Source organism: Spinacia oleracea, chromosome 1, assembly GCF_020520425.1.
Source record: "Spinacia oleracea cultivar Varoflay chromosome 1, BTI_SOV_V1, whole genome shotgun sequence".
Classification (NCBI taxonomy): domain Eukaryota; kingdom Viridiplantae; phylum Streptophyta; class Magnoliopsida; order Caryophyllales; family Amaranthaceae; genus Spinacia; species Spinacia oleracea.
In genome coordinates, this window is record NC_079487.1 from 31,881,309 (window position 1) to 31,904,931 (window position 23,623).

A 23,623-nucleotide genomic window follows, 5' to 3' on the forward strand; every position below is an offset into this window, starting at 1 on the left:
GAAAGTTTTTCAACAGGCTCAGGCAATACAACATGAGACTCAATCCTCAAAAGTGCGCATTCGGGGTAACGTCAGGCAAGTTGCTCGGATATGTTATCAGCTCTCGGGGCATCGAGGCTGATCCTTCCAAAATCAAAGCAATTCTAGAGATGCAACCACCAACGAATGAAAAGGAAATTCGGGGTTTTCTCGGGGCTACAGTACCCAATATAGCATATAATAATAATATTTTATTAAAAAATAAAAATAAATTAGTTTCTTACCAGGCAATAGTATATGACTAGGTAAGAGAAAGAGTGAGTTGGCTATGCAAGACATGGCAAATAGAATACGTATATCATTAGGAATACAAAATGAATACAACATCAATACGACGTGATTTTCCCCTTCCTTTCTCCAATCTCCCTCCTTTTCTTCAGTTCTTCACCGTGTTCTTCAATCTCAAAAAAACTCCATTGTTCCAAAACCTTCGTACCCAGCTCAAGTTCCCGCGCTCCATCAACCGATTCTCTATTATGATTCCGACAATCAATGAAATAACTTCAAAATGGGCTTAATTCTTATTTGGATTTTCGAGGCATAAATTGGGGAAGAACATCAACCCTAATTTTCTGGTATCGAAGATCTTATTGGAGGCGGTTTGGAGTACTATTCTATATAGAGGTATGTAATTTACTCTCAATTGAATGAAGAATATGGATTCAATTGAATGTAATTGTCAATTAATCTCAGTTCAAAGGTATTATGATCTCACAATCGTAATTGACAATGAATTCTGTGTTTCCTTTGATCTTAAGTCGAATTTAAAAGGTTTTCTTGAAGTGTATGGATTCAATTTTGTTAGATATTGTGAAACTCCGTGAATTGGAGGGTTGTCATTGATCAAATACATATACTGGCAAGCTTGGTTAGTGTTTGTGTTTAAGGTATCGTGTTCAATGGTATTGTGTTTTCTCCGTCGTTTCTTGCTTGGTTACCTACAGGCTTCCCTATTTTGAATTTCTACCGTCTAATAGGCAATGTCGAAATTTGGAAATTAGGTAGCTCTAATTTCACTGTTTCTCTTGTTTTCTTGTTTTGTGTTGGAACTTGTGCTTAAAAAGCTGCTGACTTTACCCATTAGTGAGAGTTGTTTTTGAGCATGATGAATGGGATATATTTTTGCAGAATGTAAACGAAGACACTGATGATATGTTTGATGATCTCTAATTCTCTTCGAAAAGCATGGACAAGTGGTCTTTAGTAGAAATGATCAAAAGCCCTATGGTGCTGAAATTGATGATGATGCTGAGAGTTTAGCATGTAAGTACAATCCATGTTTGTCTATTAATAGTCTAGGATGACTTCTCTTTCACGAATAAGAGTAGCTATGTTTAGATCTCCTTGGTAGTGTTACTTCAATTGCCTCTGTCATGCCTTCAGGAAAAAAGAGATTGAGGTCTTATGGTTTTCCATAATCCTGCAAACATTTACAAATCACTCACCAATACCTGACCTCCTGGAGGCGGATGAACGCACCAATGGATTTTAAAATTTGTAAATCTTAGTTAAGGATTTGACCTTTTACTTAATGTTAATAATATATGGGTATTTTGGTGAGCAAATCGGCAGTTGGGAACTTTGAAGCAAAATGGGATTGGCACTCATGGCGCACAACCTTATCAATGTCTTTCTCCCCTTTACCGGAATCAATGGCGGTACCCTAATTTCTTGCCCTTCTTCTCAATTGGGTTTTCGGAGAATTAAGCATTCCGATAAGCTTCCGGTTTATTCATCTTTCAGGGAGCTATCTTCCATGGTTTATTGCAGAGCAGTTGGCTCAGTAAGCCCCACTCTCTCTCTCCCTCTTTAACTCTTTTTCTAGCTTCTATTATTCTAAGCCTTACTTTTTAAATGGAATTCTTTTATTTTCAGATTTTATCATATGGGTAATGCATATTTCTGGTTTAGAATATGCAGAAAGTGAAATTAACAATTGGTTTATCTGGGGTTGAGAACTAAAGAAAAGGGTTTGATTGTAGTGAATAATTTGACATGCTATATCTGTCATAATTTGTTTTCCTGTGTTTGGGAAGTTTACTTGTGCTCAGTGATTTTCAGACCCTTATTTTTAGCTGTTTGTAGTCTTTGTACAATCAAAAGGTTACATCTGAGGATTGAATGATTAGAGGCTTTAGTGCTCTGGTAGACTGTGAAAGGGAAGAGGAAGACAGTTGGCCCATCTTCCCTGTCTCTTCTCCTTCCTTTCACATACTAAAGTGTACTGGAGAGGAGCCTACCTCGGCTCTTGCTTCTCAGTTTAATTTTGATAGCTTTACTTGCTATATGATTGCCTCATCATTAAGATATCCGCTTGATGTTAGACTTGCATGTTATGTTACTTAGACATTTCGTTTCAACTGAAAGCCTTGTTTTACTCCATATTAGGCCTAAAGACTTATAATTTGTCATAGACATGCAGTTACAAAAATCCCTTGTCATATGTGTCAATGTGTGCGGGTTCAAATTTTATTACATACGGGCTTCCCTACTTTGAATTTCTACTGTCTAATAGGCAATGTGATGCCTTCAGGAAAAAAGAGCTGAGGTCTTAGGTTTTCCGTAATCCTGCAAATACCTTTAAGTTTGGAGATTTTGTGAATCGCTATACCTTTTAAAAACTCACGATATTAAAGGGATCTGTCTGAATTGAGAACATTTTTTGTCGCAAGCTTATGATGTACGGGAATGAAGTCTTTGTGGGTTTTGATTAATTAGAAATGTCATTAATTACTGTTCTATAGACTAAACATATTAAGGGGACTTGAAGCTTGCAGATTTTGGCCTCGCAGTTAGGATTGTTAATGGTATGTGGGTTTGTAAATTTATTATGCTTGACGCTTCTTTTGACAGTGTTTCATGTTAAGTCTTCTTTAGCACAATTGAATAATTTTATAGTTATGAATAGTATGTATGTGCAGGGTACATCATAATTTAGCATCACTTTCAGCTGGCATGACTTGTGCTTTTGAATATCAAGTTCAAGGTCATGATGGGTACACAACAGTTGGATACTTGGATGAGCTTTCACACAATTCCATGTTGCTGTACCTCGAAGAGGTGAAAAGTCTAGATTGTTTTCCTCTGTCGTTGTATGCTTTTGGTGATATTTGTCAGTTATTTGTTGTTCCCATACTGTTTTCGTTACTGTGCTGATATTCTCCACCTCAACCATTTTTTTCTAATCGCCCTACTGAGGAAGGTCCCTACTCTAAAGAGTTTTGCACGCACTCTCACACACACACACACACACTAAGAGAGGGGAGGGGGCTAGATAGGGATACAAAGAAGAGAAAATGATATGCTATATATAGTTATTTACTTTCTGATGCCTTCCTTCAGGTTAAAGCCTGTCTGGTGTGGTCGGAACTCCAGCTTATGTTGCTCCGGAAATTTTGGCGGGTAGATATTCTTTAAGATTCTGAGTCAATTTGGAGTAATTGCACCTGATGTAAGTTTCTTAATTTGTTATATGCTTATATCACTGTTCTTTCATCTGAAAGTCCTTTCCTGCGGGAATTCAATTTAATAGGTCTTCAGACTCTTCACCACTATGTAAAGATTACAATTAGCTTTTTTGCTGCACTATTTAAATTATTTTCTTGCTAAACAGCTTGAGCAAAAGCAGAAGAGTATGGAAAGCTGCTGATATAAGGAAGGCTCTAAAAGAAGGAAGAAAGCCTGGTCCTCCTGGTGGTGAGCATTTATGTCAAACTGGCTTCATTAGGGATCCTACTCTTGTACTAAACAAGACTTCACGGAGGCCACTACTGTTGATTTCAGAGGACCAATAAGGCGGTAGGCTGAGGCGGGTGTTAGTAGATGATAATGAAGCCATATTCGGAGTATTAATTAGAGATTCAGGCTGATTTAGGATTAGTGGTTTGAAGAACTCATGATAGCTCAAAAGTTGGGAGATAATGACTCTACATAGAAGAGAATGTAGGTATATAAAGTGTAATGAAACATATACTCAGTATAGAATTGCATGTATATAAAATTGATTCAAGTTTCCTCAGGTAAACAACAACTCACTAGACTATTATTAATGTGATCATTCATTTTATTCATAGAGTAATATATATGTTTTAACCAACAGGATAAAATTAAAGTAAATTTTCCAAAAAAAAATGTTTTATAACCCTTTATTTTTGCGAGAAAACAACCTTTTAAAAAAATATTTGTCAAAAAAAGACCTTAAAGTAAAAAAAAAAAAAAAAAAACTCGCGAGAGACAACTATTTTAAATGGTACTTTTTTATAAAGAATTGTATCATTTTAAATGCATAGATTCCACAAAAACGGTCTAAACTTTAAAAATCATGAGTTTGAATAATAGATACAAAAGCTAAATAATATTATATTCAATTTTTTCAGTTAAAAATAACTTATTGGAAAGCACAAAAACATTGTTGTAAAATATTTCATCCATATTCTTGTTATTATATACATATAATTTTGAATAATAGATATTATTAAGCTAAATAACTACTTAATTCTCCACGAAAGGATTCTTTTCATACTAGTATTGGAATGATGTTATACTATAAAGGAATAGTAAGGAAAATACCAACATACGAACTTGTAACAATTGTGATATAATACTAATATATGACGCGAACTTTCCGTTTAATTCGATAAAGTGAATATTAGTATAGAATTGATTTGGCTCCTGTATTTCATGTTATATAAATGGATTAAGAAAAGAAAGGTCGAAACACAACAAATCATGTGAGTTTGAATAAAAAAAACACAAACTTAATAACAATGAAATAGATTAAAGTTTCTTCTAGTAAAGAACATCTTACTAAATAGATTTGAAATCTGGTAGTTTTGTATTTAAACCCTATTTATTTCATTATACATAGATCTCTATCATTTATAGTGTAAATAGACACTATTATTTTCTTAAATATTAAAGATAAAACTTCAATTATGTGCAACTACTTGTTTCGCCACGAAAAGATGTTTGCCATACCACATTTAAAATGATGTTGTACTATAAAGGAATAGTAAGAACAATACCAACCTACGAGCTTGTTACAAATGCTAATATATGAGGCGATTTTGCATTAAATTAGATAAAGTGAATATTAGTATAGAATAGATTTGGCTCCTTGTATTTCATGTTATAAATGGATTTCAAAAGAAAGGTCGAAACACAACAAATCACATGAGTTTGAATAGTAGAAACACGCGCTTAATAACAATGAGATGGATTGAATTTTCTTCGTTTAAAAACAACTTACTGCATGGAATTCAAAGATGGTTGTTATTTCTTTAAACCCGTTTTAAAATCACGAAGTTATCTATCATTTATAGAGTAAATAGACACACTTGTTTTCTTAAATATTCGAGATAAAACTTAAATTATGTGCAACTACTTGTTTCTCTACGAAAAGATGTTTGCCATACCATTATTGGAATGATAGTAAGAATAGTAAGAAAAATACCAACCTACGAGCTTGTAACAATTGTGATATAATACTAATATATGAGGCGAACTATCCGTTTAATTCGATAAAGTTAATATTAGTATAGAATTGATTTGGCTCCTCGCATTTCATGTTATATAAATGGATTAAGAAAAGACAGGTCGAAACACAAAAAAGCACATGACTTTGAATAATAGAAACATAAACTTAACAACAATGAAATGTATTAAAGTTTTTTCTAGTAAAGTACATCTTACTGCATGGAATTCAAATCTAGTTGTTATGTGTATAAACCCTATTTATTTCATTATACGTAGTTATCTATCATTTATAGAGTAAATAGACACTCTTGTTTTCTTTAAAATTAAAGATAAAACATAAATTATGTGCAACTACTTGTGACTCACAAGTATTGGAATGATGTTATACTATAGAGGAATAGTAAGATCAATGCCAACACTTGAGCATGTAACAATTGTGATAAAATGCTAATATATGACGCGAACTTCACATTAAATTCGATAAATTGAATATTAGTATAGAATAGATTTGGCTCCTCGTATTGCATGTTATAAATAGATTTCAAAAGAAAGGTCGAAACACATATTACATGAGTTTGAATAAAGAAACACAAGCTTAATAACAATGAAATGGATTAAAGTTTCTTCTAGTAAAGAACATCTTACTGCATGGATTTCAAATCTGGTTGTTTTGTATTTAAACCCTAATTATGTCATTATACATAGTTATCTATTATTTATATGGTAAATATATAGACACTCTTGTTTTCTTAAATGTTAAAGATAAAACTTAAATTATGTGTAACTATTTGTTTCTCCACGAAAAGATGGTTGTTCTCTCTTTAAACTCGTTTTAAAATCATTATACGTTGTTAACTATCATTTATAGAGTAGCGAGCATTCAAGAGAAGAAGAATATAGAAAAGTAGTAAACAGAGGCATAAAACTCCTTAATCTTCAACTTGGAATCATGAAATGAGTTTCCTAATACCTAATAGTAATGGTTTATAGGAGAATTGTATGAATGACCCGTACAGTCAAAAAGGTTGGTACGACGTAAGTATTTGGCGAGATATCCTTCAGGGTAGGGCCCTCCTTCAAAAAGGTCTAATTATAGGAATAGGTAATGGTAGATCCACTTCGTTATGGTACCATCATTGGGTTGGGTCGGGTCCGATTTATAAATTAATTGATAAAGATATTCCGGAATCTAAGGCCCACTGGTTTGTTAGTCATATTATTAGAAATGGTAGATGGTATCTTGATGATGTTCGTCATATTATTCCTACTGATTTGTGTGACTTGATACTTGCTACTCCCTTATCTATGAATGATACTCATGATGACTTTATTAGGTGGATTTACTCAGATTCTGGATCCTTTACTGTTAAATCAGCTTACTCCCTTCAACTATCTGCATCCCCTTCTTCCAATGCTTCTCATTCTGGTTTTAGTTGGAAAAATCTTTGGAAAATTAAAACTCCTTTTAAATATAAGATGCTGTTGTGGAATTGCTGTCATGGCATTCTACCCGTGGCTCAAAAGTTATCTCATATCCTGGATTTTATTTCGCCTATTTGTTGTAGATGTCAGACTAAATTTGAATCCCATTTACACCTTTTTAGGGATTGTTGGGAATCTGGTATTTTCTGGAATTATATTTTTCAACGCATGAAATTCCCTACTACTCTCAGTTTGGTGGAATTTTTTGGGGCTGATTGGAATGATTGGCTATGTTTAAATCTTGCTCAGGATATGAGTTGGAAGGTGGTTTTTGTTGTAGGCATATGGCACATTTGGAGAGCTCGGAATAGAGCAGTTTTTTAGCATAAGATGATAAAACCATTCTCAGTGTATAATAATTTCTATGTGGATTGGATTTCTACTTCATCTATTTTGCAGGATAAAGGAAAAACAACAATGAGGCTGCTGGCACATGCTAAACATGTTTGGACTGTGCCAAGTTCTGGGTATTTAAAGCTTAACACTGATGGAACTTGGTCAGCCAACAACATTGCTGGAGGTGGAGGAGTCTTTAGAAGATCTTCTGGAACTTGGTTTATGGGCTTCTCCAGCAAATTTAATGTTTCAACTCCACTAGCGGCTGAACTGTATGCAATCAGAGAAGGTTTAATAATGGCAATTGACTACAAGGTGGATAAGTTGGAGCTGGAGACTGATGCTTTGTCCCTCATGAAGATGCTTAACACTATGGATAAAAACTATCATCATGAATTATCTCCAATTTTGAATGATGTGGCTAGTCTGATGCAACGTTTCACCTCTCTTACTATGCATCATATTCCACGTTCAAGGAACTTGGTTGCTCACTCTTTGGCTGCTTACTCTGTTTCAATGGCTGTTGGTCACAAGGTTTATGCTGATGTACCTCCCTTTGCTAGAATTGCGTATCATGGAGATCTTCAGGGTCTGGTGCGCACTTTTGCAAGTCAGGGAGAACAATCACAGGTGATTGATGTTGATGCTGGTCCTTCTAATGCAACTGTTGATACTCCTGCTACTACTCAAATCATGTTTGGTACTATTCCTGCTACAATCTCAATGACTACTGGTTCTGCAAATGCTTCGGGCTCTAACACAGCAGATGGATCGAAGGAGGCTGCAACCTCCTCTATGGAGGAGTGAAAGTCACTGCAGGTGGCCAATCTCCAGCTTGGATAATCATATTATATTTTGCGGTTTGTCAAGACTCAACTGGGGATTATCGGAGACAAAATCTTATCTTTTGCGTGCTTTAGTGGATAACAAAGTTTGTATTGTGAATATTTGGGTGGTCAGTTTTTGGATGTGCCCCTTTTGTAACAAACTTTCTTATGGACTGAAGTCCTAAATTAATAATATTGTCTCCGTTTTATGTAAAAAAAAAAAAATGGTTTATAGAAATAATATAGAGTTGACGGTAGTATTAAAAGAGAATATAGAAATATTTTAATATTGAATTAGAGTCAATAACAAAGATCGATGAAACGAGTAGTTCTAATTGGGGTTTGTTTGTTTGACCAAACATTTGAAAACCATATTTCCGTATTGCGTAACAGACGAGAAATCTATTTTCTTATAAATAGATAAATTTTAAATCATGTGCAACTATTTGTTTCTCAGCAAAAATATTATTTCCAAACTAATATTGTACTCCCTCCGTTTCTTTTTGATGTTCCTGTTTCTATTTACGTCGTTTCTTTTTGATGTTCCTGTTTCTATTTTTGGACATAAAATTTGACCAAAATACCCTTATATTTCCACATAATTACACCAAATACCTTAGAATCTTTTCAAATTCAACCCTCAAAATCATCACCACACCTTATTTAATTATTTATCTTTCCGAAAAAACCCACCCACCCCTCCCTTTTTAAACGTCGTTGTCTCTCTCTCTCTCCCCTCATTCAACCTCCTCATCTCTCATTTTCCGTCTCTCTCTCTTAAGAAACCTCCTCTGTTCTCTCTCTCTCTCCTCTGTTCTTCAGAAAACCCTAATAATCTCCGCCTCTGTTCTCTCATTTTCTCCTCATCTCTCTCGGATGTGAAGAGCTTCCGAGTGAAAATCTTCAAAAACTTTGATCCAAATATTGATCCGATCAGATCCCCTATAAATTTGTCCCCTATAATCGTCCCTTTTTGTCGTTGCGAGTTGATTTGTTCCAAATTTTTTTGCGGGTTTTCGTCGGAGATTTCTAGGATTTTTTATTGTTCCGATCTGTATGGGGTCTTCGACTTCAAAAAGTTTGGCCTCTTATTTGTTGGGTACTTCTGGCCAACAAATCTCAGATCCAAATTGTGACTGGGGTCCCAACTGTAAGTGCCCCAACGGCGAGCACTCATATTCGGCGGAGTTTTTGCATAATAGAATGATGGCCCAGAAGGAGAATACGAGCACTCGTAACTATCTAAAGGCGTGGTTCGAGAAGTGGGAGGTAGAGCCTGGTGAAGAGGTCGAATCGAAATACGACGATCGGTTGCCCACGGCCGCAGATCTGCGCTTTTTTGGAGAAGATGACAAAGATGAGGTATAAATTCTTGTGTTTGTTTGTATTTATGGTTAAGATCTGAAAAATTAGGGTTTTTGTTGAGTTGCATGTCAAAAAATGGGGGTTCTGAATTTGCCTGATTTATTTGGGGAATTTTTGAATTTATCTCGTATTTTGATGTTATATTGGGTTTCAGTTTAATGGGTTGATGAAAATGATTTGAATTCATTTGCATGTGGGTTTTTTTTGAGTTGCATGTCATAAAAAGTGGATCTGAATTTGCCTGAATTATTTGGGGATTTTTTGAATTTATCTCGTTTTTTGATGTTGTAATGGGTTTGAGTTGAATGTGTTGATGAAAATGATTTTTATTCATTTGCATGTGGGTTTTTGTTGAGTTGCATGTCATAAAAAAGTGGATCTGAATTTGCCTGATTTATTTGGGGATTTTTTGAATTTATCTCGTATTTTGATGTTATATTGGGTTTCAGTTTAATGTGTTGATGAAAATGATTTGAATTCATTTGCATGTGGGTTTTTTTTGAGTTGCATGTCATAAAAAGTGGATCTGAATTTGCCTGAATTAGTTGGGGTTTTTTTGAATTTATCTCGTTTTTTGATGTTATAATGGGTTTGAGTTGAATGTGTTGATGAAAATTATTTTTATTCATTTGCATGTGGGTTTTTGTTGAGTTGCATGTCATAAAATCGTGGATCTGAATTTGCCTGATTATTTTGGGGATTTTTTGAATTTATCTCGTTTTTTGATGTTATAATGGGTTTCAGTGGAATGTGTTGATGTAAATGATTTTTATTCATTTGCATGTGGGTTTTTGTTGAGTTGCATGTCATGAAATCGTGGATCTTTTGGTTGCATAAATCATGAATTGGTTGGTTAAAAAAACATTGTAATTTTAAAGACTCTGTTTTTTTGATGATGCTAATGACCCGTATTTTATGTCCCCTATTGCGTGCAAGGAACCCACTCGGTCTGACTCGTGGGAACTATATTACGTTGGTGAGTGTGAGAATGAGGATGGCAATTCTGATGTGTCCTCTGGGCAAGAATCATCAGCGTTCCCTTATTCAAAGAATAAAGACACGAATGTTGCAGATGATCAAGATGATCATGATTAGATAAGTCTGTCCCCTCTTTTAATTTTAATTAGCAATGTAGTAAACATGGTCAGCTGTTGAAATTGTAGGCCAGCAAGTGTGATCTCTTGCTGGCAGGGTTGGATTTGTTGTTGTTGATGAAGGAGGCTTTGTTGTATCATGTGGAGTTTGGAGGGTTTATATATTGGAAAATGCTCTGTTTTCATTCATGCTGATATGACCCTGTTTTGGTTTATGATTGTATGCAAATGATGATACTATATGTCCATGTATGCAAATGTTGATACGATGGTATGCCAATATGTCCCTGTATTCAGTTCTGATATGATGGTATGCCAATATGTCCCTCTATTGATCATATGTCCCTGTATTCAGTTGATTTGCACCTGTTTGCAATCTGTCCATGGTGGTTTGTGATGAGTCAATTCTCGTGGAGGCAATTCTTGTCCTGTATGTTGTTTTGTTTATTGTCCCCTTTATGTGCCTTGTGTATATGTGTTCAATGATGAGTCTTTTAAATGCTGAGAAGCAAGCAACACAACGACGTTTACAAAGGGAGGGGTGGGTGGGGTTTTTGGGAAAGATAAAATAATTAAATAAGGAAAGGTGATGATTTTGAGGGTTGAATTTGAAAAGATTCTAAGGTATTTGGTGTAATTATGTGGACATATAAGGTATTTTGGTCAAGATTTATGTCCAAAAATAGAAACGGGAAGATCAAAATACAATTAACGTCTTGTTTGTTGTGTTGTTTATTGTCCCCTTTATGTTCCTTGTGTATATGTGTTCAATGATGAGTCTTTTAAATGCTGAGAAGCAAGTCCAAATAACTACAACCACTCATGCTGCCATTAGTATGTCTTTTGATATACTTTTCAGGCGCTAAGTGTTTGTAGTTTGGATTTGTAACTATGAAGCTTGGGGACATCTGAGAACAAAATGAGCATGATTTGTTTTGGCTTTTTCATCTTGATGTAATTCAACCTAACTGAGATTGAACTTGATCTTGTGACTTCCCTTGCATGTTTGACTTTTGTTGTGCCTTGTTCATTGCTGCCTTGTTATTGCTTTTGTGTGATCAATGATGAGTCATCATTTGCTGAGACTCAAACCCTTTATTCCATTAACACTCATGCGCCATTAGCTTCAATAATGCTTTTCAGGAGCTAAGTGTTAGTGGTTGGGGTTTGTGTCAGGGATGCTTGGGGACATTCTGAGATCTTTGTGTGTTGTTTGTTTCTAAACATGTCCTTCATCACCATTTCCCAAAGGGAATAGAGATCATTTCACATGATTGAGTGATCATGTATCCCCTTTGGTAAATTGGTGATGAGGTAATGAATCATTTAGAAATTGCTTATGTTCAATGATGAAATGGTTGTCTAAATCGAATATTGCTTCTGTTGACGCATCGGCGTCTAAATGGGATGATTTTACATCTGAAAATGATGTGATATGCATTCATCCCATTTGGATGCCGATGTGTTTAGAGTTGTGATTTTGTATGTCCTGAGTTTCCTGAACTTTAAGTATCCTCTATCAAAATGGAGTGATTTTCCTTTCCCATTTGTTTGACTTAGTCACTTACTCCATTTGGTAGAAGGATATTAAAGTCATAGGATTCAATGATGATAAAGAACTAAAAACTGAGAACAACACCAATATTAAAGTCACATCCTTTGACTTGTGCATGCTGCCTTTTAATTACTAATTACTAATTACTCCCTCCATTTCTTTTTGATGTTCCTGTTTGGAGTTGTGGGTGGAAATTAAGAAACTAATTACTTTGACATGATTTGTTTTGGCTTTCCGATCTTTTGCCAGTTTTAATGTCTTGGGCAACAATGAAATTGAATTCATGTCTTGTTTACTTAGTTGCTAGTTGTCCCCTTTAGACCCAAAATAACATGTTTTGTGTGATCAATGATGAGTCATCATGTGCTGAGACTCAAACCCTTTCTTCCATTAACACTCATGCGCCATTAGCATCAATGATGCTTTTCAGGAGCTAAGTATTAGTGGTTGGGGTTTGTGTCAGGGATGCTTGGGGACATTCTGAGATCTTTGTGTGTTGTTTGTTTCTAAACATGTCCCCTGTGCATTGTTGTTGCTGCCTTTTTCTTGTTACCTTTTCCCTTGTTCTTGCTGCCTTTTTCTTGTGTTGCCTTGGTTATGTTATGTTATAAAGTTATGTTATGTTTGATCTTTTTTGTTATGTTGGTTATATTTGTGTTGCCTTGGTTATGTTCTGTTATAAAAGTCAGAACAAGGATATTTGTGTTGCCTTTTTCCTTGTTCTTGCTGCCTTTTTCTTGTCTTGCCTTGGTTATGTTATGTTATAAATTAAAAAACAACATTCTCATTAATAACATTGATTTCATTCATTGAATTTTCCAAAATGATTGACACTTACAAAATGTTTTGCCTACATGTAATGCTTACATTCAAGCCCACAAAAGTGACATTTTAAATATTCGTGTTACTTTCAAAACATGTCCCCAAAACACAAAAAGTTACCTATCTTTTTCCCCTTGCTTCATTGATTTGCTTTCCATTCATCATAGAGTTGTGTGCACTCATTCACTGCCCATATTGGTGCCTTCACTTGTTCTGGTAGATTGCCTTCATCCTCTAAATTTTTTTTCTTGTTGTGTGGAAGTTGGTAGTTATTGTCTCCCTTGTGTTTTAGAATTTCATTTCCCACATATTGGAGTGTCATCCACACATTAGACAATGTCTTTGGATGAAGTTCTTTGTAAGCGTCAATCACTGCTCCACTTAAATCTTCCACTGTCTTTGGCATTTTCTTATGCATGAGTGATTGTATTGACCTAAAAAATCCCAAATCCAATATGTTACAATCTGGACTGTTTGCTGGTTGTTGAGTTAATACAAAAGTAAACCCATCTTGTTTGTAGTGTTGTTGCCACTCTGGATCAGATTGCAATATGTGTGCTTTTGCGTTGTCTTGAATTATGTATATCACCTTTTCCCCGACATGAGGTGGCCATTTCTCTTTGATTGCTGGAATCAACATGTTGATCATCATGGCCCTTGTTGCTATTTGATTCACTGACTTCACTGGCTTGGTTTCTAGTGTCCCCTTCACTCTGTTCGTTGATGTTCTTTTAGCTGCAACTGAATTTGTGAATGGAAAAATACCCAATTTTCCATCAAACTCACAATTCCCATCATCACCCCATCTTGGCCTTGCCACTGCTGCCATGAACATAAACTTAGGGATTTTTGTTCTTGACTTTCCAATTCTGTGTGGCTTTGGTTCATTGTTTGCAAGATATACTCTTTGACTTTTCTGTGTTAGGTAAAACCATTTTTCATCTATGTGAACGAAGTCAAACATGCCATAATATGTTGGGTCATGTGGTATTGAGTAATCCATAATTAATCTAAGTACCCATCTCATTCTTGTCATCTTGCAAGTTTCTGAAATGCCGGGACATAAGGGACTTGAGTGAGCCTTTAACACCTTTCTCTTGATTATTCTCCAAACTGTTGACGGGCTCAAATTAAGCATCCTTGCAAGATCTATAATACATGTTCTGTCCCCCATTGCAATCGCTACAATTTGTTCATATGGTACTTCTTTTCTTTTTCTGCCACATTTGTGGAAGTTGGTGGACATATCATATGTTTGCATTGCTTCCTGCTGTCTCCTAGCCTTGTTCCATATTTTTCCGATTGTTCTTGGAGTGTAATCATACTTGATTGCTGCCTCTGTGATTGTCTCCTTAATGAGTTTCTCTAAACCTGGTTTTTTCCTACGAAGCAGGAAAATCAAAATTTCCAACTTCAATCCAACAGTTAACCTTTGCTTCCCCGGCTTATGATGAACAATGTTAATTGGAGTTGATGTTTGATGGTATGGAGGTGTTTCTGACTCATCTATTTGAGGGGTGTTTAAATCAAATAAATATGGAACAACCTGTGAGTTTGCTGAATTTGCTGATGCTGTCTCATCTTCATTTGGAAAGTCTTGTGCCAGTTCATTTAAATCTGGTACTTGCTGAAATTTCTCCATGTCCCCGTATTGATGAGCATTTAAGGGCACTGCATCAGTTTCAACAACAACTCCTTCGTCCCCCGAGTCAGAATCCGTGCTGGAACCATCACCTTCATCGTCTGAAAATCCGAGGAATTCATCTTCCTCTTGATCTGAAACCATGGTATTTTTTTTTTGGAAGCCAAGTTATGTCAGAGATTGAGGTTGGAAGTTTTGTCAAGTTGTATTTATGTTTGCAAAACAAGAAGTCTTTTATATGTGTACTCTGTTTTTTTAGTTGGAGGGAAATCCTAATTTTCATTTTGGAGGGAAATTTCCCTCAAATTTTTTGGTGGAAAAAATGATGAAACTGATCCATGTGTTTGAGAACACAGACTTCTCATTGGTCCGTTTTTTGTGTTGAGGTCCCCAACTCAACAAAAGTGGTCCCTTTTGTAACAGATTTTCTGATTTTCCCTTTAATTAAATAAAATATCTCAATTATTCTTATTTGTTTAATGTTTTCTCTCTCCTTACTTTATTCACAAATACCAATCTCTTACACCCAATCATTACTCTTACCCCCAATCATTAAAAGATTCCAGTTTCTTAATTTCCACCCACAACTCCAAACAGGAACATCAAAAAGAAACAGAGGGAGTAATATGTTCCACTATAAAGGAATAGTAATAACAATACTTATATATGAGTTTGGAGAATTATTCAATTCGAATAATTGAAAGCTTGTATTTTCATCCTTACAAGAAACCATATTAATTGGTTCCTCGTGTTAAATAATATGTAAATGCATAGATTTCACAAGAACGGTTTAAACTTAACAAATCATATGATTTTGAATAATAGATACACAAGCTAAATATTAAATAGATTCGGTTTTTTTTGTAAAAAATAACTTACTGGAAACCACAAAACACTGTTGTAAATGATTTCACCCATATTTCTGTTATTATATATTAAATAGTATGGTTTTGAATAATATATATATATAAATACAAGCTAAATAATAATAGATTCTAAATAAATAGAAATTTCTATTTTCTTATAAAGAGATAAATTTTAAATCATGTGCAACTATTTATTTCTCAACGAAAATATTATTTCAGAACTAATATTGTAATATGTTCCATTATAAAGGAATAGTAATAACAATACTAATATATGAGTTTGGAGAACTATTCAATTCGAATAATTGAAAGCTTGTATTTTCACACTTACAAGAAACCATATTGGTTGTTTTCATGACTTGCAATCAATGATCTGCTTCAACTTCCAAACTTGATAATGCGGCCATCAATGACTGTAGTATGTTGCTACAACAACGCTTCCATATCTCTGGGGGTTTTACAAACAAAGCGATATTATTTACCAAGTTAATTGATTGTTGTGAGTTTGAAGATGTTTGTGAGATTAACAATAATAAGAGGAGTTGATCGTTTAATATTCTTGGGAATTGTGTTTGATGTCATTGGTACTGATTGAAGGGATTAGAAAGGAAGAATAGGAAGAAAAAAAAAAGGTTTTGGATTAGTCCATCATGAGAGAGCGCAATTAAGCTTGTCTGATATATTATGTCCAACTACTTGTTTCCTCAAGAAAAGACGTTTTTCATACTACTATTGTGGAATGATGTTATACTATAAAGGAATAGCTAGTAAGAACAATACAAACATACTAGCTTGTAACAATTGTGATAAAATGCGTATATATTAGACGAACTTCGAATTAAATTCGATAAATTGAATATTAGTATAGAATAAATTTGGCTCCACGTATTTCATGTTATATAAATAGATTTTATAAGAAAGGTCGAAACACAAATCACATGAGCATTAATAACAGAAACACAAGCTTAATAACAATGAAATGGATTAAAGTTTCTTCTATTAAAGAACATCTTACTGCATGATTTCAAATATGGTTGTTCTGTATTTAAACCCTATTTATTTCCATATACATAGTCATCTATCATTTAATGAGTAAATAGACAATCTTGTTTTCTTAAATATTCGAGATAAAACTTAAATTATGTGCAACTACTTGTTTCTCCACGAAAAGATGTTTGCCATGCCACTATTGGAATGATGTTATACTATAAAGGAATAGTAAGAACAATACCAACCTACGATCTTTGTGATTAAATGCGAATATATGAGGCGAACTTCGCATTAGATTAGATAAATAGAATATTAGTATAGAATAGATTAAGCCATGGCGCTCCTTGTATTTCATGTTATAAATGGATTTCAAAATAAAGGTCGAAACACAACAAATCACATGAGTTTGAATAGTAGAAACACGCGCTTAATAACAATAAAATGGATCAAGTTTCTTCGTATAAAAACAACTTACTGCATGGAATTCAAAGCTGGTTGTTCTGTCTATAACTGGTTTAAAATCATTATACGGAGTTATCTATCATTTATAGAGTAAATAGACACACTTTTTGTTAAATATTCGAGATGAAACTTTAATTACGTGCAACTACTTGTTTCTCAATGAAAGGATTCTTTTCATACTAGTATTGGAATGATGTTATACTATAAAGAAATAGTAAGAAAAATACCAACATATGAGCTTGTAACAATTGTGATATAATACGAATATATGAGGTGAACTTTCCGTTTAATTCGATAAAGTTAATATTAGTATAGAATTGATTTGGCTCCTCGTATTTCAGGTTATATAAATCGATTAAGAAAATACAGGTGGAAACACAACAAATCACATGACTTTGAATAATAGAAACATAAACTTAATAACAATTAAATGGATTAAAGTTTTTTCTAGTAAAGTACATCTTACTGCATGGAATTCAAATCTAGTTGTTCTGTGTATAAACCCTATTTATTTCGTTATACGTAGTTATCTGTCATTTATAGAGTAAATAGACACTCTTGTTTTCTTTAAAATTAAAGATAAAACATAATTAATTATGTGCAACTACTTGTGACTCACAAGTATTGGAATGATGTTATACTATAAAGGAATAGTAAGATCAATGCCAACATTTGAGCATGTAACAATTGTGATAAAATGCTAATATATGACGCGAACTTCACATTAAATTCGATAAATTGAATATTAGTATTGAATAGATTTGGCTCCTTGTATTTCATGTTATAAATAGATTTCAAAAGAAAGGTCGAAACACATATCACATGAGTTTGAATAAAGAAACTCAAGCTTAATAACAATGAAATGGATTAAAGTTTCTTCTAGTAAAGAACATTTTACTGCATGGATTTCAAATCTGGTTGTTTTGGATTTAAACCCTAATTATGTCATTATACATAGTTATCTATCATTTATATGGTAAATATACACTCTTGTTTTCTTAAATGTTAAAGATAAAACTTAAATTAGGTGCAACTACTTGTTTCTCCACGAAAAGATGTTTGTCATACCACTATTGGAATGATGTTGTACTATAAAGGAATAGTAAGAACAATACCAACCTACGATATTGTTAAAATTGTGATAAAATGCTAATATATGAGGCGAATTTCGCATTAAATTAGATAAATTGAATATTAGTATAGAATAGATTTGGCTCCTTGTATTTCATGTTATAAATGGATTTCAAAAGAAAGGTCGAAACATAACCAATCACATGACTTTGAATAGTAGAAACGCGCGCTTAATAACAATGAGATGGATTAAATTTTCTTCGTATAAAAACAACTTACTACATGGAATTCAAAGATGGTTGTTCTCTCTTTAAACTCGTTTTAAAATCATTATACGTTGTTAACTATCATTTATAGAGTAAATAGACACACTTGTTTTGTTAAATATTCGAGATAAAAATTAAATTATGTGCAACTACATGTTTCTCCACGAAAGGATTCTTTTCATACCGGTATTGGGATGATGTTATACTATAAAGAAATAGTAATGAAAATACCAACATACGATCTTGTAACAATTGTGATGTAATACTAAAATACCAGCGCAAGGCCAGGCCCAGCAGGCCAAGGCTGCCAGCATGGCTGCGCGCGCAATTGGCTGCGAGAATGGCTGCTCGCGTGGGCCGCAAGGCTTGCGTGGGCTGAGCGCCTGCAAGGGCTGTGCGCGGGCATCGCCTGCACGCATGCGGGCCATGCTCGTGTGTGTGTTTATGTCTGATACAAATCCTAAATCTAATGGGATTCGTTTAAAAATTAAATTCCTAATCCTAATGGATAAATTAGTTAATAAGAGTTTTAATAAAATTCTAATTAAGCTAATTAGTTTCCTGGTAGGATTCCAATTTCCTTTCCATACCCCTATAATTATGTGGCCCTGGTTCACAATTTATATACAACTTTCAAGTATTCAAAGTGAATTTTTGAGAGCAAAAATTCAATCAAATAATTGCCCCATAATAGCCGAAAATTCTAGTACCTTGAGGGGGATTCTAGTTAGTCAATCTTAAGGCGGATCCGGACGTGTTGTGGACTATCTATGGAGGGACGACACTTGGAGTCCTAAAGACTTGTTCTTGTTCGGTTCGGGCGCAGCAAGGGAGGGCACGCTACAAAGAGTATGCATTCTAAACTATATTAATTGGTTATGTGCAATTAATTTGAATCCTGGCATATAGGTTTTTTCCGCATGATTTATGTTGTTCATATGTATCATAACCTAACAAATATTAGTATAGAAGCCATATTCGGAGTATTAATTAGAGATTCAGGCTGATTTAGGATTAGTGGTTTGAAGAACTCATGATAGCTCAAAAGTTGGGAGATAATGACTCTACATAGAAGAGAATATAGGTATACAAAGCGTAATGAAACATATACTCAGTATAGAATTTATGTATATAAAATTGATTCATGTTTATAAACTTGATTCAAGTTTCCTCAGGTAAACAACAACTCACAACTCACTGGACTACTATTAATGTGATAATTCATTTTATTCATAGAGTAATATATATGTTTTAACCAACGGGATAAAATTAAGGCAAATTTGCCAAAAACAACCTTTTATAACCTGTTTTTTGCGAAAAACAATCTTTTAACCCGTTTTTGACAAATTTGCCTAAAATTAACCAAATCCAGGTAAATAAATTAAGGTTTGTTTAGGAAAATGGGAAAACTTCTTTATATACTTGGATATTGAGGATTGTCCATCTTCCTCTTCATCACTAACACGGAGTATGTAAGATTATTCTCATAGTAGAATGTTGAAGAAATCTACATATGATCCTTAATTTATTTAATCGGGTTTAGTTATTTTTATCTTGCTGGTTAAAAAATATATGTTACTCTACGAGTACAATTAGTCGTTCCCTTTTATTATCAGAATTATTTTTATCCTTGCTATTGATAATCGAGTTTCTATATAGGGTTAAGTATCATTTATAGATTAATGGACACTTTTGTCTTTATAAATAATAGAGATAAAACTTAATTTAATTATGTGCATTACATGTTTCTCCACAAACATATTATTTCCAAACTAATATTGTAATATGTTCCACTATAAAGGAATAGTAATAACAATACTAATATATGAGTTTGAGAACTATTCAATTCAAATAATTGAATGTTTGTATTTCACACTTACAAGAAACCATATTGGTTCCTCGTCTTAAATAATGCGTAAATCCATAGATTCAAGAACGATCTAAACTTAAAAAGTCATGAGTTTGAATAATAGATACAAAAGCTAAATAATATAATATTCAATTTTTTCAGTTAAAAATAACTTACTGGAAAGCATAAAAACACTGTTGTAAAATATTTCATCCATATTCCTATTATTATATATAGTTAAATAATATAATTTTGAATAATAGATATATTAAAGCTAAATAATAATAGATTCAAATTTCTTCAATTCGTGTTAAAAAACTCACTGGAAAACATAAAAAACCGACAGTAAAAGGTTTCAACTACAATTATGTTATTATATAGAGTTAAATATCATTTATATAATAAATAGACATTTCTATTTTCTGAAATAACAGAGATAAAGTTTAAATCATGTGCAACTATTTGTTTCTCACCGAAAATTTTATTTCCGAACTAATATTGTAATATGTTCCATTATAAAAGAATAGTAATAGCAATACTAATATATGAACTATTCAATTCGAATAATTGAATGCTTGTATTTTCACACTTACAAGAAACTACATTGGTTCCTCGCCTTAAATAATATGTAGATGCATAGTTTGCACAAGAATGGTTTAAACTTAATAAATCATATGGTTTTGAATAATAGATACACAAGCTAAATAATAATGGATTCAAGTTTTTTCATGAAAAAATTAACTTACTAGAAAGCACAAAATCCTGTTGTAAAAGATTTATCCATATTTCGGTTATTATATATAATTAAATAATCTGATTTTGAATAATAAATAAATATATATATATATATATATATATATATATATATATATATATATATATATATATATACAAGCTAAATTTCCATTTAATTCGATAAAGAGAATTAGTATATAATTGATTTGGCTCCTCGTATTTCATGTTATGTAGATGGATTTCAAAATAAAGGTTGAAATACAAATCACATGAGTTTGAATAACAGAAACACAAGCTTAATAACAATGAAGTGGTTTAACGTTTCTTCTAGTAAAGAACATCTTACTGCATGGATTTCAAAACTGGTTGTTCTGTATTTAAACCCTATTTATTTCATTATACGTAGTTATCAATCATTTATAGAGTAAATATACACTCTTGTTTTCTTGAATATTAAAGATAAAACTTAAATTATGTACAACTACTTGTATGATTATATATGAGGCAAACACTACAAGAAATTGTACCATTAATGACAGGAAATCCCGTCGCTAAAGGCCAATAATCGTTGATTAATGACGGGATTTCCTGTCGCGAACCCGTCATAAAAGGGGGCCATCGTTAATGGAAAATCTTGTCGTTAACCCGTCGTAAAAGACATTTACGATGGTTATTCCCGTGTCTGTTTGGTTGTTAGCCCCGTCGTAAAAGGCTTTTGCGACGGAATTTTTGACCCGTCGTAATTAGGTTGTCGTTAAAGATACAAATTCTCGTAGTGGAACTTCCCATTAAATTTGGTAAATTGAATATTAGTTTAGAATAGATTTGGCTCCTTGTATTTCATGTTATAAATGGATTTCAAAAGAAAGGCCGAAACATAACAAATCACATGAGTTTGAATAATAGAAACACACGCTTAATAACAATGAAATGGATTAAAATTTCTTCGTGTAAAAACAACTTACTGCATGGAACCCAAAGCTGGTTGTTCTATCTTTAAACCCTATTAAAATGATTATACATATATCTATCATTTATCGAGTAAATAGACACACTTGTTTTGTTGAATATTCGAGATAATACTTAAAATATTTGCAACTACTTGTTTCTCCACGAAAGGATTCTTTCCATACTAGTATTAGAATGATGTTATACTATAAAGGAATAGTAAGAACAATACCAATTAACAAGCCTAGATTTTAACAATTGTGATATAATACTAATATATGAGACGAACTTTCCATTTAATTCGATAAAGTGAATATTGGTATAGAATAGATTTGGCTCCTCATATTTCATGTTTATAAATGGAGTAAGAAAGAAAGGTAGAAACATAACAAATCATATGAGTTGAATAATAGAAACACAATCTTAATAACAATGAAATGGATTAAAGTTTCTTCTTGGGAAAAATAACTTACTGCAAGGAAGGTAAAGATGGCTGATAAGTTTTTAACCTCTATTTATTCTGTTATACGTAGTTATCTATCATTTACAGAGTAAATAGACACTTATTTTTTAAAAATATTCGAGATAAAACTTAAATTATGTGCAAGAACAATTGTGATAAAATGCTAAAGGATTATTCCCATACTAGTATTGGAATGATGTTATACTATAAAGGACAATACCAACATATAAGCTTGTAACAATTGTGATAAAATACTAACATATAAGCTTGCAAGAATTGTGATAAAATACTAATACATGAGGCGAACTTTCCATTTCGATAAATTGAATATTAGTATAGAATAGATTTGGCTCCTCACATTTCATGTTATATAAATAGATTTCAAAAGAAGGTCGAAACACAAAGCAGATGAGTTTGAATATCAAAAACACAAGCTTAATAACAATGAAATGGATTAAAGTTTCTTCTAGTAAAGAACATTTTACTGCATGGATTTAAAATCTGGTTGTTTTGTGTTTGAACCCTATTTCTTTCATTATACGTAGTTATCTATCATTTATAATGTAAATAGATAATTTTGTTTTCTTAAATATTAAAGATAAAACTTAAATTATGTGCAACTACTTGTTTCTCCACGAAAGGATATTTTCGAAACTAGTATTGGAATGATGTTATACTATAAAGGAATAGTAAGAACAATACCAACGTTCGAGTTTGTAACAACTATGATAAAATGCTAATATATGAGGTGAACTTCACATTAAATTCGATAAATTGATTACTAATATACTTCAATTCCTTCATGCAAAAAATAACTCACTGAAAAGCACAAAAATCCGGTTGTTAGAGGTTTCAACAATATTTATGTTATTATATAGAGTTAATAATAACCGAGAGAATGAATAATGGTTCTCTACAACTATTTATGTTATGTTGGATCTTAAAAAACTTGAAATATTTGACATTTGGTTAATTGGGCCTCGATCTTTCCGAAATTAAAGAAATTGGTCAAAACATATGTCTTACTCTACAAGTATAATGAATCGTTCCATTTCATTATCAAAATTATTTTATCTCAACTATTGTTAGCTTTTTAAATTGAATAAAAGTATTGTCACAATTACAAGAATTATATTTTCTCCTAGTCTTAAATAATATATAAATGGATTTCATAAGAACGGTTTAAACACAACGAATAATACGAGTTTAAATTGATTATAGATACACAAGGTAAATAAATAATAGATTCAAGTTTTTTTGTGTTAAAAATAACTCACTGGAAAACACAAAAACCAAGTTGTACAAGCTTTCAACCATATTTATGTTATTATATAGA

At 32.9% G+C, this 23,623-nt stretch overlaps 2 protein-coding genes across 4 annotated transcripts; one reads left to right on the top strand and one right to left on the bottom strand.

Annotated features, from left to right (window-relative positions):
- The first annotated feature begins 335 nt into the window (after positions 1 to 335).
- On the top strand, positions 336 to 4,109 carry LOC130466335 (uncharacterized). 3 transcript variants are annotated; one of them, XR_008926471.1, is made up of 7 exons: positions 340 to 663; positions 1,168 to 1,302; positions 1,612 to 1,697; positions 1,783 to 1,822; positions 2,948 to 3,099; positions 3,382 to 3,490; positions 3,653 to 4,109. XR_008926471.1 is itself a non-coding variant. In XM_056835238.1 (7 exons), the coding sequence occupies exons 3-6, from the start codon at positions 1,631 to 1,633 to the stop codon at positions 3,454 to 3,456; spliced, it is 321 nt and encodes a 106-aa protein (XP_056691216.1). In that variant the 5' UTR covers positions 343 to 663; positions 1,168 to 1,302; positions 1,612 to 1,630; the 3' UTR covers positions 3,457 to 3,490; positions 3,653 to 4,109. The 3 variants fall into 3 exon arrangements, 2 of the variants coding, with proteins under 2 accessions (XP_056691215.1, XP_056691216.1); XM_056835238.1 differs by having other exon boundaries at positions 343 to 663; positions 2,961 to 3,099; XM_056835237.1 differs by having other exon boundaries at positions 336 to 663; positions 1,168 to 1,697.
- A 9,025-nt stretch (positions 4,110 to 13,134) lies between these two features.
- Positions 13,135 to 14,781, bottom strand: LOC110779068 (uncharacterized). Its single transcript, XM_056832874.1, has one exon. The coding sequence runs from the start codon at positions 14,779 to 14,781 to the stop codon at positions 13,135 to 13,137; it is 1,647 nt and encodes a 548-aa protein (XP_056688852.1).
- Between the last annotated feature and the right edge of the window lie 8,842 nt (positions 14,782 to 23,623).

What these genes read in the sequence shown, in the direction of transcription:
- LOC130466335 (XM_056835237.1), top strand. Translation starts at nt 1,584, where the DNA reads ATGGGTATTTTGGTGAGCAAATCGGCAGTTGGGAACTTTGAAGCAAAA. An exon ending in CTTTACCGGAATCAATGGCG is followed by an intron (nt 1,698 to 1,782) that starts GTACCCTAATTT and finishes TTCATCTTTCAG; the next exon opens with GGAGCTATCTTCCATGGTTT. An exon ending in TGTTGCTGTACCTCGAAGAG is followed by an intron (nt 3,100 to 3,381) that starts GTGAAAAGTCTA and finishes GCCTTCCTTCAG; the next exon opens with GTTAAAGCCTGTCTGGTGTG.
- LOC110779068 (XM_056832874.1), bottom strand. Translation starts at nt 14,781, where the DNA reads ATGGTTTCAGATCAAGAGGAAGATGAATTCCTCGGATTTTCAGACGAT.